At 40.0% G+C, this 20,692-nt stretch overlaps 1 protein-coding gene across 2 annotated transcripts; it reads right to left on the bottom strand.

Moving 5' to 3' along the window:
• Nucleotides 1–479: 479 nt before the first annotated feature.
• Nucleotides 480–19,133, bottom strand: LOC144321562 (immunity-related GTPase family M protein-like). Of its 2 annotated transcripts, XM_077910930.1 has the most exons (3): nucleotides 18,736–19,133; nucleotides 13,296–13,354; nucleotides 480–2,452 (listed from the first exon to the last, which is right to left on the bottom strand). In XM_077910930.1, exon 3 carries the CDS (start codon nucleotides 2,429–2,431, stop codon nucleotides 1,238–1,240), a length of 1,194 nt encoding a protein of 397 aa, XP_077767056.1. In that variant the 5' UTR covers nucleotides 2,432–2,452; nucleotides 13,296–13,354; nucleotides 18,736–19,133; the 3' UTR covers nucleotides 480–1,237. The 2 variants fall into 2 exon arrangements, with proteins under 2 accessions (XP_077767056.1, XP_077767057.1); XM_077910931.1 differs by lacking the exon at nucleotides 13,296–13,354.
• Nucleotides 19,134–20,692: the final 1,559 nt, after the last annotated feature.

Here is a 20,692-nt window from a genome sequence, read left to right as displayed (position 1 = left end):
AAAGATTTAATGACCAAAATTTTACACAGTGGTGTAGTTCCAACATGTCCACCAAATTCTGATTAGATTCCTTTCTGTGTGTAATCCTTCTAGGTAAATAAAGTAAGGTCAAGGGGTTGATGGTGAATGATGCAGGAAGGGAGATTTGCTCTTGTGAAGAATCAATGATTCCAAAGTGAGAACCAGATTATGTTACTTTTGGTGTGGAGAGTGAGGTTTCAAATGTCATTGTAAAAAGTCGGTTATAAAAAAAAACAGTTAAAAAATATATATATACACAGTATGGGGAAAATCTAGAACTAAGGTCTGAAGTGATTTCCAATAGGGGAATTTCCTTAGTGTCTCTATAGGCTGGGATAATTGTATAAATAGTAAGATCATTAGAAATGGGTTATTTTCCTCAATGCTGATGACCAAATTTAGTTTCCTTTGACCAACATAGGAAATAATTTGGCAAAGAATACAACATAGCAGGTAACTTTAAGTTGACAAATATTTATTCATAAGACATATTATCTAACAGGTACTACTTCTTATTACAGGCCCACCATGGGCATGTGCATGTGAAGGGCATGAATTCTTGGAAGGTGTGTGTGGGAGGCAGTGTTACTACTTACAATAGTCAGTTTTGCTTATGCATTCAACAGTTTTCCAATCCCAGTAACTGTGGCCATTGTGTCCATTTCCTGTATCCTTTTCTGTATATGTGTTTTGTGCAATTGCTGAGGAAAAGTATTAGGACAGAGCTTTGCAGGATACCAGACTGATCTTGGCTCTCAGCCTTGGATACTTTTCAAAGAATAGCAGAACACACATTCTCCATCATATTTCCCCAAAAGAAAAATCCCAAAGGATGTTCTCCCCTCTGCCTCTGGGCATGTCTTTGTGAGTCCATGGACTGAGAAGTGAGAACTGAAGGGACATGGGAAACCAAGAGGGCTTGGAGAAAGGGTGTTAATGTTAAGTGATAAGGGAATGTCAGAATGAAACTGTCACAGAGTAAATTCTTTCACCTTTGAATCCAGCTTGTTTAATAAGTGACAAGAAGTAGAACATATTTTAGCATTTCCTGGCATGGGTTCAAAATGAACAAGTCAGTTCATTTGCCTTGAGGAACTTGGAACCAATGAAAGTGGAAATAATGAGCTTGACTGAGAATTCAGAAAGGATACAGTGTGAGGAGAGGACCCCAGATGTCCTGACTTCCCTCCAGAAGGAGTCTGATGATGTCAACTCTTCAGATGATGGAGTCTGTCAGGATTTTCTTCACAATGCTTCTGGTGTCCTTGGCAACTATTTCAAGGAAGTGTCTGTGTTTCCACACTCTCAGGTAGTTGATAACAGTATCACCTAAGAACGGGATATAACTCAGAATCGAATATAAGTAAGATGCTGTTTTACAATTCATGCAAGATAATGCCCAGTCCCCGGTGAGGACAGTGTGCACATCCTGAGACTTCATAATGGCCCTGTACTCCTCCATGGGTTTCCCCATACTCTGGGCCACCTGCTGGAGAGACTTATCATCCACACCAAAGAACAAGTGGTAGGCTATCAGACACTGCCCCAGATCATCTTCATCCTGGATGCCCAGGATGTCCTGGAAAGTCTTTGAGCCTATTTGCTCCTGAAAAGAAGTCACTTTGTCATTAATGATCTTTTCACAGGTGTCAGACAGGTTCTCTAGGGGACCACAGTATCTGATATCAGAAATGTCCCTGTTCAAGGTGTCCCTAAGCTCTGGGAAGTCATGCAATAAGGGCTCAAAGCTGGAGACCAGGAATATGATGGGTTCACACACTCCTACTTTCTGGAGAGTTTCCTGGATATTCTCCCATATATTCTGCAGGACTTGTTCCTCTGGAAGGACACGTGTGCTGAGGTCCCTGTCCAGCTTGGTCCAGACAATGTAGAACCTTTTCCCCTGTCTTTGGATGGCTTTGACAAGCTTCACAAGATTCATGCTGAACTGTTCAGATGCAATGATGATGAAAAGGTCATACTGGCTAAAATGTATCTTCTCCAGATAGTTCTCCAAGCTTTGGGTGCCTGTCCCTGTTCCAGGTAGATCCCATAGTTCCATGTAGGGAAAATGGGAGGAAGAGTAGCAAGTGGGAACCTGGGTGGTCCTTACCACCCCAGTGGGAGCTGAGTCCTTCTCATCATGCCCAATTTCCCGCAGTGCATTGATGAAGGAGGACATGCCATTGCCAGAATCCCCAGTCACTGCAATGCTTACTGGGGCACTGGATACTGTCTCTAGGGTCTCCCTAATCATAGAGACCACCTCTAGCAACTTCCCATCTCCCAATGCCTTTTCAATGTTTGTGGCAGTTGCCTTAGGTAAGACTGTCCATCCCATATTGTATGGAACAATAGATGTGAAGGATGTAGATAACGGGATGTGAAGGGAATGGTTGGGCTGTGTCATGTCTCTGATCAGTGGAGTGACCTGCAGAAATAGGAAAGGCAGGGGAGTTAGGAAGACCAAGTGCACAGGGTGGCAGAGGATCATCAGATTTGTTATACCAAACTGAGGGTATCAGATCCCAACTCACTGCAACAGCACTTAGATTAGAAACAGAAAGCCTTGGGGCACCTGGCTGGCTCAGTTAGTAGAAGGCGAGACCCTTAATCTTGCAGCTATGAGTTTGAGCCCCATGTTGGGTGTGGAGATTAGTTAAAAATAAAACCTTAAAAAAAAAAAAGAAACAGCAAGCGTCTGGAAAACTGTTCAATAGGTTGTCAAAAATTAAACATATTACTCAACCATAGAAAATGAGGAAATTCTATCATTTGTAATGAAATGGATGTACCCTGAAAGTATTGTGCCAAGTAAAATAAATCAGACAGAGAGAGACAAATACTGCATGATCTAACTGATATATGGGATCTAAAACTAAAATGACATAAATTTATAGAAAAAGAGTCAGGCTCATGGAGAGGCAGAGGCAGAGGGTGAGAGGAGGGTGAATTGGAATAAGTGGTCAAAAAGTACAAAGTTTCAGTTATAAGTGAAGTACTGGGGAAGGGGGAGCTAAGATGGTGGCTTTGTAGAAGGACCCTAAGCTGGCCTCCTCCCTCAAACACAACTGGATCATGGGTGCTGCAGAGAGAAGGCAGTCCTGGTCATGGAGAAAGGCAAGAGAGAAAGGAGAATGCTTCCCCAAAGCCATATGCTAGAAAAATGAGAGGGGCTTATTTTCATGAGTTTTTGCAACCAGTGGGACATGAAGACTGGACTTTTAAAAGTTGATAGGCTTCCCTGGGTTAGAGACCTGAGGGCACTGCCCTATTCCTGGAGAGAAGGCAGGCAGACAACCTGGGGTTAGATGGTGTGATCTGAGGAAGGCCTAAGGCATGTGAAGGAGAGATTGTTCACTCTTCTTGGAGTGCATCTATGAGAGGTAGAGTTCACAGAGATGCCTCTAGGGGACAAAAGAGTGAACAGACCCCATTTTCCTTCCTCACCCCTCAGGATAGATGCAGAGCCACTTGCTCAGAGTGGTTTCTCCCTAACACTGGCTGCATAGTCACCTTGCCCCTGCACACTGTCATGATTGCCCATCTCCAACAAATCTGCCTCCATCAGTCCCTGTGAGAAAAGACCCTCCCCAGAAGACCAGCACAGGCTCCCAGCCACAAAACATCCCTAAAGTTTGGAGTTTTAAATGTCAACAGGGTTGGCTGGGATAGAGCCAAGAGTACACTCTGCTGCTCCTGGAGAGAAGGCAGACAAACAAACCAGAGACAGACAACATAAAAAAAGAAATCTGAAAAACTCCTGGGACACACGGGGGAGATTATTAGCTCCTCTGAGAGTGTTTCCCTGAGAGCAACAAGCAAGGAGACCCCTTCCTTGCAACAGCAACAGCAGACCCTTCCTCCAAAAGAGCTGGCTGGTGCCATTCCCATTCCCCACCCCTCAGCAATAATGATCTTCAGCAAATGGCAATAACGATCTTCAAGAGTGCCCACACTGCTTGCCTAACCTACTTACTCTAAGTCTCACACCAACACACTCTGCTGGTACTGCTGTTCTTGGTCAATTTTGCCTCAGTACCAGTGCAGTGAGTCTCAGAGCACACAGGGCAAACCTGGATACAAGCAAGAAAGACAGAGCTCTTGGCTGCCTCAGGCTGAAGAAACATTCTGGAATGAGAATACCTAAAGACTGGGCATGGGGCAAGATGGCGGAGAAGGGGTCCTCAACTCACCTGGCCCCACCAACTTACCTAGCCTTCATACCATCCTGAACACCTACAAATTCGACCTGAGATTTAAAGAGAGAACAGCTGGAATGCTATAGAGAGAAGGGTTTTCACTTCTAGCAAGGTAGGAAGGTGGAAAAAAATAAAAAAGAATCAAGGTGGGGGTGCACCAGGAGGAGCCAAGCTAAAGCTGGCAGTGAGAGCCCCCAGGACAGGAAAACCCCGCCTGAAGAAGCAGGAACTTTAAAAAATCTGCACCGGATTCTTCCGGGATGGAAAAGCACTTAGCAGGGAAATCGGGCAGAATAGCGGGAGGGGCAGTGAAGCTTCCAGTTTCACGGACTCACTAATAGAGGAAGTGCACCCCAGGGAGAGCTCACCACACACCATGGGCCAATCTCGGTAAAGAGCTGGAGCGCGCACTAGGCAGGGCATCTGGGAAAAGCCGGTTGGTTAGGCAGGCGGCTCCAGACAGAAGTGTTGCATCATGATGCCTTCAGGAGCCTCAGGCCCCAGAAGCACGATTCCAGCAGCACAGGGCCTAGATCCCGGGGCGCCAAGCAGACAAAGCCCACAATCCTGCACTTCCCCCGGGACAGGTGGAGGCGGGGAGGGCACAGGACAGTGAAAACTCTCCTGCCGCTGGGCGCCTTGCAAGCTGTGCAGATCAGCACACCTGCACCAACCTGGGGGCATCTAGGCCAGCGTGGACTGGGAGACTGCATTAGTTAACTAGTGGGGAGCTGACTCCAGAGCTGGAAATCAGGCCGCCGGCATTGTTGTTGTTCCTCCTCATTTCACCCTGTGCCTGGGAGAGGCAGGGCCACCAGGGAACACAGGCCTCACGGCTCCCGTAGAGCCCTGCACCAGGCAGGGGATGCGGTATCACCCCAGGCACAGATACCTGAGAATCAGCACAGCAGACCCTTCCTCCAGAACGCCAGCTGGAAGAACAGGGGAAGAAGAAGTTCTTGACCAAGCAATGCTGGAAAGTTCCAGGGATTTACCATAAATAGAACCAGAGGGTACCCCTCCTTTTTTCTTTCCTTTTTCCAGTACAACTCGTTTTTATATCAGACTACAAATTTCCAATGTTTTTCTCTTTTTCCACCTTAACTACAATATTTTACCACCTCCTCATTTTTAAGTTTCTTCCTTTTAGACTTTCATACTTGTACAATTACAGGTCTTAGATATATTTTCCATGTCCAGATTCTCTTCAAAATACCCAACTTATTTTTGGGAGATATATGAGATGGGTTTTTTTGTTTTCTTTTCTTTTGTGTTTTCCCTTTGTCATTTTGTTCTACAGTGGCAGAAGTTAATACCTTCTAAAACATGACCAGCATGCACCCAGAACCAAGTGGTATACCATACTGGTTCACTCTGTGAGATTATATTCTCTCTTCATTCCCATTTGCCCTCCCCCTCTTTTATCTCATTTATGTTTTATGTTGGGGCTTTCTATGAGTATTTCTGGTATATATCAATTTGGGACTCAGCATATTCTAACATACAGAACTTAATATACTCAGAACCAAGAGATTCACCAACTGGGACCCCTCAGGTGGACTACATTCTCCCTCCACTACAATGTTGTCACCACCACCATCTCCCAATCCCTCCCTTTTTTCTTCTCCTTTTTTTTCCTCTTTACTTTTTTCTCTTCCTTTTTTTCTTTTCATTTTTCTTCCTCTTTGGGATTCTTGGCCTTTTAATTTTTACTACTTTGTTTTAAAATTTGTTTTTCACTTCAGTGGTCCATTTGTTTTATTTCATTATGATCTTTTTTTGCAATTTCTGGTCTCTGACCTCGTCAGTATCATCTAGGGTGAAATTTACTGAGGTTGTGGAGGATATTCTTGACTCAGCCCACTCATACAGCCACTGTGCACTACACAAAATGACTAGAAGGAAGAACTCACCACAAAAGAAAGAAGCAGAAACAGTACTCTCTGCCACAGAGTTAGAGAATATGGATTGCAATTAGATGTCAGAAAGCCAATTCAGAAGCACAATTACAAAGCTACTGGTGGCTCTAGAAAAAAGCATAAAGGATTCAAGAGACCTCATGACTGTAGAATTTAGATCTAATCAGCCCAAAATTTAAAAAACAATTAAATTAGACGCAATCCAAACTGGAGGTCCTAAAAATGAGGGCTAATGAGGTAGAAGAAAGAGTGAGTGACATAGAAGACAAGTTGATATCAAGGAAGGAAGCTGAGGAAAAAAGAGAAAAACAGTTAAAAGACCCTGAGGAAAGGTTAAGGAAAATAAATGATAGCCTCAGAAGAAAAAAATCTACATATAATTGGGGTTCCAGAGAGCGCTGCATGGGAGAGAGGGCCAGAAAGCATATTTGAACAAATCAGACTGAGCACCTCCCTAATTTAGAGAAAGAAACAGGCATTCAGATCCACGAAATAGAGAGGTCCCGCCTCAAAATCAATAAAAACCATTCAACCTCATGACATTTAATAGTGAAACTTGCAAATTCCAAAGATAAAGAGAAAATCCTCAAAGCAGAAAGAGACAAGAGATTCTTAACTTATATGGGGAGAAATATCATATTAACAGAAGATCTCTCCACAGACACCTGGCAGGCCAGAAAGGGCTGGAAGGATATATTCAAGGTACTAAATGAGAAGAATATGCAGCCACAAATACTACATCCAGAAAGGCTCTCATTCAGAATAGAAGGAGAGATAAAGAGCTTCCAAGATAGGCAGAAACTGAAAGAATATATGACCACCAAACCAGATCTGCAAGAAATAATATGGGAGACCCTGGAAAAGAAAGAGGAAGCGCAAAGAAATAATCCAGAAAAACAGGGACTGAGTAGTATTACGATGACACTAAATTCATATCTTTCAATAGTTACTCTGAACTTGAATGGGATAAATGATCCCATCAAAAGAAGCAGGGATTTGGACTGGATAAAAAAAGCAAGACCCATCTATTGGTTGTCTACATTTTAGACCTAAGGACACTACAGCATGAAAATGAAAGGTTGGAGAACCATTTACCATTCAAATGGTCCTCAAAAGAAAGCTTGGGTAGCCATCCTCATATCAGATAAAGTTGATCCCAAAGACTGTAGTAAGAGATGAACAGGGGCACTATATCATACTTAAAGGATCTATCCAACAAGAAGACCTAACAATCATGAATATTCATGCCCCTAATATGGGAGCTGCCAAGTATATCAATTAATAACCAAAGTAAAGACATATTTTAATAATAATACACTAATAGTAGGAGACTTCAACACGGCACTTTCTGCAAATGACAGATCTTCTAAGCACAACATCACCAAGGAAACAAGGGCCTTGAATGATACACTGGACCAGATGGATTTCACAGTTATATACAGAACTTTGCATCCAACACAACTGAATACACATTCTTCTCAAGTGCACATGAAACTTTGTTCAAAATAAATGACATATTGGGTCACAAATCAGGTCTCAACTGATACCAGAAGATTGGGATTCTCTCCGTGTATTTTCTGACCACAGTGCTTTGAAAATAGAACTCAATCACAAAAAGAAATTTGAAATACACTCAAACACGTGGAGGTTAAAGAGCATCCCACTGAAAGATGACTCTGTCATCTTTGGGATACAGCAAAAGCAGTCCTAAGAGGGAAATACAAGCCTCCCTCAACAAAATGGAAAAAAACTCAAATATACAAGCTAACCTCGCACCCAAAGGAAATGGAGAAAGAACAGCAAATAAAACCTACACCACACAGAGGAAGAGAGTTAATAATGATTCAAGCAGAACTCAATGAAATAGAGACCAGAGGAATAGCAGAACAGATCAACAAAACCAGGAGTTGGTTATTTGAAAGAATTAATAAGAGAGATAAACCATTAGCCAGCCTTATTAAAAACAAAAGAGAAGACTCAAATTAATAAAAGCATGAATGAGAAAGGAAAGATCACAACTTAACCAAGGAAATACAAATGATTTTAAAAAAATATTATGAGCATGCTATATACCAATAAATTAGGCAATCTAGAAGAAATGGATGCATTTCTGGAAAACCACAAATTACCAAAACTGGAACAGGAAGAAGTAGAAAACCTGAACAGGCTGATAACCAGGGAGGAAATTGAAGCAGTCATCAAAAACCTCCCAAGACACAAAGTCCAGAGCCAGATGGCTTCCCAGGGGAATTCTATCAAACTTTTTAAAAAAGATTTTATTTATTTATTCATGAGAGATACACACAGAGAGAGGCAGAGACACAGGCAGAGGGAGAGGCAGCCTCCATGCAGGGAGGGACTCAATCCCGGGTCTCCAGGATCATGGCCTGGGCTGAGGGTGGCGCTAAACCGCTAAGGGACCCAGGCTGCCATCTATCAAACTTGTAAAAAAGAAACAATACCTATTCTACTAAAACTGCCCAAAAGATAGAAGGGGCAGGAATACTTCCAAACCCGTTTTATGAGGCCAGCATCACCTTGATTCCAAAACCAGACAAAGACCCCACCAAAAAGGAGACCAATATCCCTGATGAACACAAGTGCAAAAATTCTCAACAAGATACTAGCCAATAGGATCAACAGTACTTTAAAAAGATTATTCACCATGACCACGTGGGATTTGTCCCTAGGATGCAAGTGTTGGTTCAACACTCGTAAAACAATCAACGTGATAGATCACATCAACAAGAGAAGAAAAACAGCCATATGATCCTCTCAATAGATGTAGAGAATGCATCTATTTGACAAAATACAGCATCCATTCCTGATCAAAACTCTTCAGAGTGTAGGGATAAGGAGAACATTCCTCAACATCTTAAACGCTATCTATGAAAAGCCTACAGCAAATATCATTCTCAACGGGGAAACACTGAAAGCATTTCCCCTAAGATCCAGAACACAACAGGATGTCCACTCTCACCACTGCTATTCAACATAGTACTAGAAGTCCTAGATTCAGAAGTCAGACAACAAAAAGAAATAAAAGGCATTCAAATTGGCAAAGAAGTCAAACTCTCCCTCTTTGCAGATTACATGATACTGTACGTAGAAAACCCAAAGGATTCCACCCCAAGATTGCTAGAACCCATACAACAATTCAGCAATGTGGTAGGATACAAAACAATGCCCAGAAGTCAGTGGCATTTCTATACACTAACAATGAGACTGAAGAAAGAGAAATTAAGGAGTCAATCCCATTTACATTTGCATGCAAAAGCATAAGTTACCTAGGAATGAACCTACCCAAAGATATACAGGATCTATACCCCAAAAACTACAGAACACTTCTGAAAGAAATTGAGGAAGACACAAAGAGATGGAAAAATATCCCATGCTCATGGATTTGAAGAATAAACATCGTGAAAATGTGTATGCTATCCAGGGCAATTTATGCGTTCAGTCTAATCCCTATCAAAATACCATGGACTTTCTTCAGAGAGTTGGAACAAATCATCTTAAAATTTGTGTGGAATCAGAAAAGACCCCAAATAGCCAGGGAAATATTGAAAAAGGAAACCAGAGCCAGGGGCATCACAATGTCGGATTTCAAGTTCTACTACAAAGCTGTGATCATCAAGACAGTGTGGTCCTGGCACAAAAGCAGACACAGAAATCAATGGAACAGAATAGAGAACCCAGAAATGGACCTCAACTCTCTAGTCTACTAATGTTTGACAAAGCAGGAATTATTCCACTGGAAAAAAGGACAGTCTCTTCAGTAAATGGTGCTGTGAAAATTGGACAGCCACGAGCACAAGAATGAAACTGTACCATTCTCTTGCACCTTACACAAAGATAAAGTCAAAATGGATGAAAGATCTAAATGTGAGACAAAAAGCCATCAAAATCCTAGAGAAGAACACAGGCAACACCCTTTTTTGAACTTGTCCACAGAAATTTCTTGCAAGAGACATTTATGAAGGCAAGGGAAACAAAAGCCAAAATGAACTATTGGAGCTTCATCAAGATAAAAAGCTTCTGCCCAGCAAAATAAACAGTCAATAAAACTAAAAGAAAACCTACAGAACGGGAGAAGATATTTGCAATAACATATCAGATAAAGGGCTGGTATCCAAGATCTATAAAGAACTTATTAAACTCAACAGCAAAGAAACAAACAATCCAATCATGAAATGGGCAAAAGACATGAACAGAAATCTCACAGAGGAAGACATAGACATGGCCAACATGCACATGAGAAAATGCTCCGCATCACTGGCCATCAGGGAAATACAAATCAAAACTACAATGAGATACCACCTCACACCAGTAAGAAGGGGGAAAATTAACAAGATAGGAAACAACAAATGTTGGAGAGGATGTGGAGAAAGGGGAACACTCTTGCATGGTTGGTGGGAATGTGAACTGGTGCAGCCACTATGGAAAACTGTGTGGAGGTTCCTCAAGGAGCTAAAACTAGAGCCCCCCTACTGCCCCAGCAGTTGCTGTACTGGGGATTTGCCCCAAAGATACAGATGCAGTGAAAAGCTGAGACATCTGCACAGACTGCAAGGCTGTTGCAACTCAGAGATATCAGAGGCAAATGAGGGAGTAGGCAAAAAGCTTCTCATTAGTGTTAGAGAGATAAGAAATTATATCCCTACCCTGAAATCATTGCCTGGCACATAGTATCCTCTCAGTAAATAGCAGCTGGTTGACAATTTTGTTCACAAAACTTAGAGGCTATACATAGCAATCATTCAGAGAACAACAACAACAAAAAATCTTGGAAAAATAAAATGTGAGAATTGGTGGGAAAAACAGTACAAGTTTTGGAAAATAAGGGAACTCCCTAGAATAAATATAAAGCTTAAAAAATATGACATTTCCCAGGCCTGCCAGGCAGGTCCAGGTTGAGCTTTCATAACATCCTCTTCATGAATAATATCACACTTATGGGACAATCTCTTCCCTTCACTCTAGGGCCACAAAGTATGGTTTCCCTACACCATTCTGAGCTCTAGCCCACTCCTCTTTTTTTCCAATGAAGATGTTTGGGGAGCAACAGCTGTTGGTTCTTATTCTCTATTGAAGGACTTTTGATTCTAAGACCTTGAGTTCATGGGACTTAGTGTCTCTCTTTTTTCTCCTTAACCTGGACCAGTAGGAGGAAGTCCTTGAACCTCAGAGGACTCTTCCAGTTATAAACTGGTAGTGGATAGTAACTTTCTAATCTTCACATGACCTTACCATCTACAGCCTACTTAGTATCTACAATTACTTAAATAACCTATTTCTGCAAAACAAACTACTCAAAACTTGGTTAAAACAAGGAACAGGCCACTACATCCTATAATTCTGTGGGTCAGAACTCAAACAGGGCTGAGCTGCTCCAGGCAGCATCAATGGCAGTCACTGCATGATGTTTAGTTGCAAATAAGTGGTATAGAAGGTCCAGGATCGCTTCACTCATGTTTATGGGGCCCAGGCTGGCATGGCTGGAAGGCAAACTCTGCCAGCACTGCCAGCTAAGATACCTATTTGTGGCCTCTCCAAATCCTCTCACGTGGCAGAGCACAGCTCTCAGAAACACTACGTGGGCGATCCATATGGAAGCTGCAAGGCTTTCACCCCCAACCTCAGAATTCCCAGAATATCATTGATAACACAAGTCACTATAATAAGGCCAGTTTCAAGGTAATGAAGGAGAGTATGCAAGAAGCCATATCAATTCAACTGAAATTTGGATAGGGTAGTGTTTTGCTCCCCCTGGGAGATCCTAATAGGGTAGATAGGGTCTGATGCAGCTAATAAATTTTGCTATTTTGGAAATTAAAAATATATTCCACAGTCTTACAATGCAGACATCAAGACATATCTGATTACAGAAGAAAACGATTTATATACTGTGTTTTTAAATATATATGCTATAAATACATTTCTGATTTTTCATTGTACAGCTCAAAGCTCAGGCTAAGATTTAAGGAGTTTTCTGATTACAGAATTTATATAGCAGTAATTATAATAAGCTTAGGAGGTCACTCAATGGTCTTAACACAAAGCTTGGAAGAAAATGAAATTTTCTATCATGCACCAATTATTACTTCCATTAAACTATTAAAAATTATCCAAAACTTGAATTAATGCAAAAACATAATTACATGTGCTTTCACTGTCCTGGTAGAGTCATCCAAATTGTGAACATCACTTTGCACAGTTAATTAGGGACTTGACATTTAATGATTCAGTGAAATTGATAAACGACGATAAAAACTGATAGGGAGGGGCACCTGGTTGGCTCAATCAGTTAAATGTCCGCTTTCAGGTCAGGTCATGATCTCAGGGTCCTGGGATGAAGCCCTGCTAAGCAGGGAGCCTGCTTCTCTCTCTTCCTAGCCCCCTTATGCTCTCTCTCACTACCTCAAAAATACTTATAGGGAATTAATTTACTTTACACCCAATGAAAATCCCTAATTCCTGATTTCAAATTCTATTACAAAACTGTAGTAATCAAAACAGTATGGTAGTGACATAAAAATAGATACACAGATCAGTAGAACAGAATAGAAAGCCCAGAAACAAACTCACAATTATATGGTCAATTAGTATTATAAAAGCAGGAAAGAATATCCAATGGAAAAAGGCAGCCTCGTCAACAAATGCTATTCAGAAAACTGGACAGCAACATGCAGAAGAATGAATGTGGACTACTTTCTTATGCCATACACAAAAATAAACTAAAAATGCATTAAGGACCTAAGTGTGCAATGTTAAACCATAAAACCTGTAAAAGAAGACATAGGCAGTAATGTCTGACATCAGCCATAACAATATTATTACATATACAACTTCTGAGGTAAAAGGGAAAAAAAAGCAAAAATAAAATATTGGGACTTCATCCAAATAAAAAGCTTCTCACAGCAAAGGAAACAATCAACAAAACTAAAAGACAACCTACTAAATGGGAAATGATACTAGAAAATGATATTTCCAATAAAAGGTTAGTATCCAAAATACATAAAGAACTTATAAAACTCAACACTCCAAAAACAAATAATCAATTCATGAATGGGCAGAAGATATGAATTGATATTTCTCCAGGAAGACATACAGTGTCCAACAGATACATGAAAATATATTCATTATCACTTACCAGCAGGGAAATGCAAATGATAATCACAATGAGTTATCTCCTCACAGCTGACAGAAAGGCTAAAATAAAAAACACAAGAAACAACAGGTGTTGGTGAAGATGTGGAGAAAAAAGCACTGTTAGTGGGAATGCAAACTGGTGCAGCCACTGTAGAAAACAGTATGGAGTTTCCTCAAAAAGTTAAAAGTAGAACTACCCTACAATCCAGTAATTTGACTACTGGGTGTTTACCCAAAGAAATACACGAAGATTAATTTAAAAAGATATGTGTCCACCTATGTTTATAGCAGTATTATTCACAACAGCCAAATTATGGAAACAGCCCAAATGTCTGTTGATAGATGAAGGAGTAAAGAAGATATGTATATGTATATGTATATATGTTAGAAGAAATATATATGTATATATATGTATGTATATATATTCTTTAAAAATAACAAAATCTTGCTATTTGCTATGATATGGATAGAACTGAGACTATAATGTTAAGGGAAATAAGTCAGTTAGTGATAGACAAATATATGATTTCACTCATATGTGGAATTTTAGAAACAAAACAAATTAACAAAGGGAATAAAAAAGAGAAATAAACAAAACAAGGAACAGACTCTTAACTATAGAGAACAACTAATGGATATACCAGAGGGGAGGTGGGTCAGGAAAAGGTGAAATAGGTGAAGGGGATTAAGAGTACTTCATTCCCTTATCATGATGAGCACTGAGTAATTAAGAAGTGTTAAATCATATCATACACCTGAAACTAATATAACACTGCATGTTAACTGTACTGGAGTTAAAATAAAAAACAGTAGAAATTAATAAAATAAAAATAAAAAGTAGCTTGGGAGAATAATTGATTACTCATTTTATGAGTAATCTAAACACAATTTTTAAAAACTATTAAATTAAATATATGTAAATTAAATTTTTAAAAATTTGAAGTTAATTTGAAATAATTTCCAAAAGCCTTTTAATAAACTAAAACTTTAAAGTTTCACTGAATTAGAATCAGTAGTGATTTAAGTTAAATTCAGTAAATATTTAGATCATTTACAAATAAAATAAAATAATGAAATATTAATTGCTAATCATGTTTACCTAATTTTGGCTTATTCCTGAGAAACTAAAGATAAATGCAGGTCTGTTGGCAAACTTTCTTGGTATGCTATATTGACAGTTGTACTATAAAAAGACATGTTTCTAGAAGTTATGACGTGTATTTGTAAATTTGCCAGTCTAAAGAACACTAATCTAACAGAGCGTTTACTCTTGCTTACTACTTAATTTTCCCTAGAAATTAAAGTTTCTAAGGGTTAGGAACTCTAATTAATGTATGTGGTCAAAGCAACTAAAAATAGAAAAAAGAAACATCTTTGAATGAAAGTAAAGTTGGGCATGCGCTTTTGGTTAAAAAAAAATGAAATCGGGACACCTGGCTTTTGTCCAAAGAGAATGAGACTCTTGATCTCAGGGTCATGAGTTTAAGCCCCATGTTGGGTATGGAGCCTACTTTAAAAACAAAAACAAAAAAACAAAAAGTGTTGCTTTTTGTTAAAAAATATACATGACCCAGAGATGTACTTTTTTCTTTAGGCAAAAGAAAGTTGTACAAAAATTGTGAAAAAGGAATCCTTAGAAAGGAATTTTATTTACGATCAGGACTGACTAACATTTGAATGAATACATTTAATGCAAATATAAACTGGTGCAAAATAGAATTTCATTTCCTATTTGTTAAAAGGACAAATTTTGTCTGCTTTTCTAACATTTGATCTACTTTTAGTAACAGGTGGTAAAATTTCTCTTACCATTTAAGAGATCTTCCTAGAAAACAAAAATCCTGGGACTCCTGAGTGGTTGAGCAATCGAGCGTCTGTCTTTGGCTCAGGGTGTGATCCCAGAGTTCTGGGATCGAGTCCCACATCAGGCTCCCTGCAAGGCACCTACTTCTCCCTCTCCTTATGTCTCTGCATCTCTCTCTGTGTCTCTCATGAATAAACAAATAAAATCTTTTTAAAAAAAGAAAACAAAAATCCTGTCTTTTATGTTGTATTTGTATAGGTATGTAAGTGTTCCGGAATTATGTGAAATTCTTGGAAATTTGATATGTCCTAGTATAATGTTATCACTTGTAATTACTCTCCTACCTTCTGCAATTGCTGTCATCAAAACTGAGGCTCACACTGAAAGAACTACCCCCAAGAATATCAGGAAAATGCTCCAGCTGACATTCACGCAAAGGCAGCCCCCAAAAGAATCTATAAAGATTGTGGCACATGTGGATAATATCCATTCCACTACTGCAAAACGGATTCCTCATTGCGAGATATTCGTCATTCTGATGTCAGGGTAACAGGGCAACACTGCTTCTGACACAGAGGAAAAAAGATGGGTAACCAATGGCTGTAAGTTGAACAAACAGGCACTTAGGAAATATAAGACAGCTACTTAATTCTTCTTGTCTCCCTGTCAAACCCCATTTTTTTTCAACCCATCACCCATGTTAGTTCATTTAAGATAACTAAAACTATGACTAGACATTTGAGAGGAGATTTGTATAAAATTGTGAAAACAGTCTACCAGCAATTTCTGACTTGTCGGGCTCATTATCCTGAAAAAATTACTTTAACCCCCAGAGGCTTCACCCTGCCTCTTTTTGGGACTTTTGAATACCCACTCTTCGTCTTTATTCAATTGCCACCACGTATGTGTTATCAATATGTTCTATTTATATATGTGTGGTTCCCAATTAGTTGAAGCTTTCTCCTGCTGAAAGGCTGATACCCTCGTGGTAGCAAAGGAATTGTTAAATTGTGTTTCCCACGAAGCTTATATATACCTTCCACAATCTTCAGTAAATTGACAGCGGTTTCATTGAACAAATCTTACGAGCCTAAACAAACACCTTGCAAACTTCTTGGAAGTTTGGCCCTATCACCTTCAATCATCAGGCAAGCTTGAGAGATCTAATGCGACCCTTAAACTTAAATTTTTTAAACTAGCCAAAAACACATGACTTCCCTGCCCCTAAGGTATTGCCTTTGGACTTGTTGAATGTTGGCATTACTCTGTTTGGGTAATGTAAACTCACTTCACACAACATAGTCACTGGAAGACTAATGTCATTGATATACAACTTTCTGCTGATCCCTTGTTGTCTCGTGCTAGCATGACCAACTATAGCAAAGTCTCTAATGTTTTTCACCGAAGCCTGTGATCAACAGGTTAAAGAAGTCTTCCCAGATTCCAATTCAAAGGATCCTGTTTGTCATAGTCAAGAGCCTGGTGACTCCATATTCTGGAACTGTCATCAGAAGAACACAGCATTTGAACCCCATTGACGAAGATCTTACCAAGTGCTGCCAACCCCTGACATTGTTACAAAACTAGAAGGTATTGAGTCTTGGGTACTCATCTCACAGCTAAAGAAGGCTTTACCTGACATCTGGTCCTATACAGATGCTAGAGACTTCTAAATCAAATTGATGCAGAAGCTAAGTAACTTGACATTGAGGCAGACTGCTTTCACCAAAGACAACAGATAAAGTCTTCATAATTTAACTAATGTGAAACCCTTTCTCCTTTTCTTTTCCTGTACTCTGGGATAGTCCTGGAAATATAATGCCTTCAGCTGTACATCTGAACCCATTGCTCAGAAAAAGGAGTTAAACTCCAGAATTTAAAAGAACCTTTTATTTTAGGCTAAGAGAAAATCTAATCTTGTCCCTAATATATATATAATATATATATATAATAAGCAATATATATATATAATATATATAATATATATTGTAATATATATAGTATATATATATTGTATATATATATATACAATATATATAATAAGCAAATTAAGAGATCTCACTGGTTGAATCCCCTTCATTTACATAAATGAATGAAAATAGACCAACCGTGGTCCATTCAGGATTCAGAATTTGCTTCCCTTGCAGAGCCACTACTTCCCGAGTTAAGAGTAAATGTACATGACTGTTTAATCCAGAACCTTTCGTAACCTAAAAGATATTGCAGAATCCATTCCTAAAACAATAGATGCCCAAAAAACATGCTTAGAGTCTCTGGCCAAAGATTGTCTTGACAATAAAACAGGCTCTGATTATCTTTTAGCTTAGCAAGAGCTGTCTATACTGTGACCAACCTTACCAGGTGCATCCAGATTAACACTTCGGGGGAAGTTGAAATACGACTACATAAAATCACTGAGCAAGCCACTTAGTTTAAAAAGAGGACTCCTTCAATGGGATCTTTCTTTGACTTATTTGATTTTGAGGACTTGAGTCTTGGGAATCCTGGCTCCAAAGTGCACTCTAATCATTGAAAATTATCCTGTTTTTAAAAATCATAATAATCCACTAGGTGCATTGTATGCTCTTAAAAGTTTTAAATGTGTTTTCACAGATGCTAACCATCAAGTAATTAATCTCCCTGAGACTGGAACATCATAAAAAGAATGTAGAGGATGGCTGATACCCAAGTTGTGAACCCGAAGTCATCACCTGTGAATATCAGAGAGATTAAGCAAAAACATTATGGAATGTGAATACCATGCAAATGATAAAAAAAAAAAAAAAAAAAAAGCTGTGAGAACCATTGAAGAGTAGCTGAAAGTGGCATCAGTATCCTATGTTTTAATCATATCTCTGAGTTAAGCTGAGAGTCTGATCAAAGTAGGGGAATTGTGAAAAAGAAGGACCATGGGGCCACAGGGTCACAGGGCCTTAGGAGCCACTTAAGTTAAGGCCTCGACTCAGTAAACCAAGACCTAATACCTAATCTAACTACGGATTCACTCCTCCAGGAATGTATACTTTAATCAGCCAATGTAAGAATTGCCTAATCAGCACTGGATTTGCAGATAGACCCATTTCCTTCTCTTTAGGAGAGTGATCTTGAGTAACACAATGCACCCTGTGCTAATGATATTTCTTTCTTCTTCTCTACCTTAAAAACATTTCATTTCCTATAGAACAATGAAGCACCTTTCTGTTTGCTATATAGGATGTTTCCTAATTCATGAACCATTAAATTTAAAAAATCAGTCCTTTAAAATCTTTAGTTGAATTTTGTTCTTTAACAGATAATATATACATTGTCTCCACAGGGAAAGGTATTTAGGCATGAGATGGAGGATGTCTGATGGCAGAAGCTCTTGGAGAAAAGCCCCTATGCACTGAGAGCCCTGACATTCACATGATCCTTCTGCAGTTCACAGGAGTAAAGCCTGTTCTCAAACTGCTCTCTGAAAATGTCTCATTAGTTAAATTTTCTAACTGTCTTACTGTCACCCACCGGACATCCTGCCCTCAGCCTCTCAAGAGCACAACACCAAAAATCAAGCATTGGGGCCCTTCCACCCTTCCACCTACAGATCTATAATATTATGTTTATATCTGTACTCTATCCAAAGTGATTTCTTGCTTACCAGCTCCTGAAAGAAAAGAGACTTCTGGTGTCAGAGTTGAGCTCTGAATGTTTCCCCTGGCAGGGCAGAAAATGCAGAGCCTGGATGAAGTGCTCCCTGCAGCCCAAGGCAGAAACACTCTTCTGCACAGACTGGCCTCGCACTGGAACAGGTCCTGTGTGCTGGTGTGGTCACTCTGCAGAGATAAAAGAGCTGTCACTTGCAATGTCTAAACTGTGTGTGAGGAGCTGGTGGGATTTAAATAATCTCTGGCCTCTGTTCCACCCTCACAGGAATTTGGCCAATAGTAAAGAGGCAGCCAGCACATTGTAGAGCCCTGCATTTCCAGGAACAGAAAGTGAAAGGAAAGTTCTGAGGGCTCCTTTTCTGAGAAACACAGGCATTGCCAGGAAGTGAAACTGAAAGGCACCATGGACAGTGATTTTGTGTGTTTTTGAAATCATGAGTGAGAGGAGGGCACAGGATTCCAGGCAGGAGGCTTCTCAGTGACCCCCAAGAGGACACTCTAACCAGGCCCCAGCCTTCAGGCCAGGCAGAATCTGAATCTGGAATCAGAGAACACAGGCTGAGTCCTGGAAAATGACTCTCATGTCCCCCCTGTTAACCTGGGACAGCCCAAACTCCCTGGGGGTGAAGTCTAATAAAGAGTGTATCTAGTCCTTGTCCCTGGTTCCTGGCACAGAGCTTCAGAAACCCTGGGAATTTCCTGAGTGAAAGGAGTTGACTTTATTATGCTAATGAAGTGATTCCAGGTGGGATCCTAGGTAGCAGCTTCAGGTCAGTGGCTGGCCAGAAATACCAACCATGTTATAGAGGATGGGGGCTTCGGGTCAGCTGGACCTCTGGGGAGAAGGCAGGTGGAGATTGAGATCAATTAAGTAGCCAAAGATTTGACCAGTCCTGTCTATGTAATGAAACCTCAACCTCAATCAAAATCTTGGTTACCAATGCTCAAGTGGTCTTCTTGGTTGATGTTTGCATTGATGTTCTGGGAGGCTGATGTGCCCTGATTCCCTAGGGAGAGGCATGGAAGCTGTGTACTCTCTCACATCTCACCCATCATGTATCCTTTTTAATAAAACTGTAGTAGTATATAAAAAACCTTTTCTGACTTCTGTGAATCATTCTAAAACCATTATGAAGCCTTAAGGAGTTATAGGAACCCTCAAATTCGTAGACAGTCAATTGGAGGTCCCAGTGACCTGGGAATCCCAAGTGCAATTGGTATCTGAAGGGACAGTAGTCTTCTCAAGTACTGGAACCTTAAACCCAGCGAATCTTTGCTAACTCTGGCTGACTAGTACAGGAATTAATAGATAGATATACCTAGTTGGGTTGGAAACAATACAGAATAGACCTGTGTCATTGGCAGCCATATTCTGGCTTTTTTTTTCACTTATTTTTTGAATAGAAATCCACTATATTGTCTACAATTCAAGAGGTATAAGATGTATACAATAATATGTCCCTCCACACACAATGGGCACTCGAGTGCCTGTACCAGAGGGACTGTGTCATCCTTACAGGTCCATTTTTGAACATGAACAAATATGCACATCTATTTTCTCCTTTTTACAAAAATGGCAGCATTCCTATACAATGTCCTATACCCTGGGTTTTTCTTTTGCTATTTGGTAATTGTTCTACATGAGCACACACAAAGCTCCTGTTAAAAATATTTTTATTAATCTCTTTGTAAACAAACATCTGTTTTACTGAGAAGTATTTGAAGAAATAAGATCTATGTGAACTATAGTTCAAAAAAGCTGTCACTTTGGGGCGCCTGGGTGGCTCAGTTGGTTAAGCATCTGCCTTTGGTCATGATCTCAGGGTCCAGGATGGAGCCCAACATTGGCTTCCCTGCTCACCAGGGAGTCTGCTTCTCCGTCTCCCTCTGCCCCCCACTTGTGCTTGCTCTCTTTCTCTCTAGTGCTCTCTCTCAGATAAATAAATAAAA

This window comes from Canis aureus, chromosome 10 (genome assembly GCF_053574225.1).
Source record: "Canis aureus isolate CA01 chromosome 10, VMU_Caureus_v.1.0, whole genome shotgun sequence".
NCBI classification, from domain to species: Eukaryota; Metazoa; Chordata; class Mammalia; order Carnivora; family Canidae; genus Canis; species Canis aureus.
Note: the sequence above shows the minus strand (reverse complement) of the source record. Positions and strands in the feature narration are given on the sequence as shown.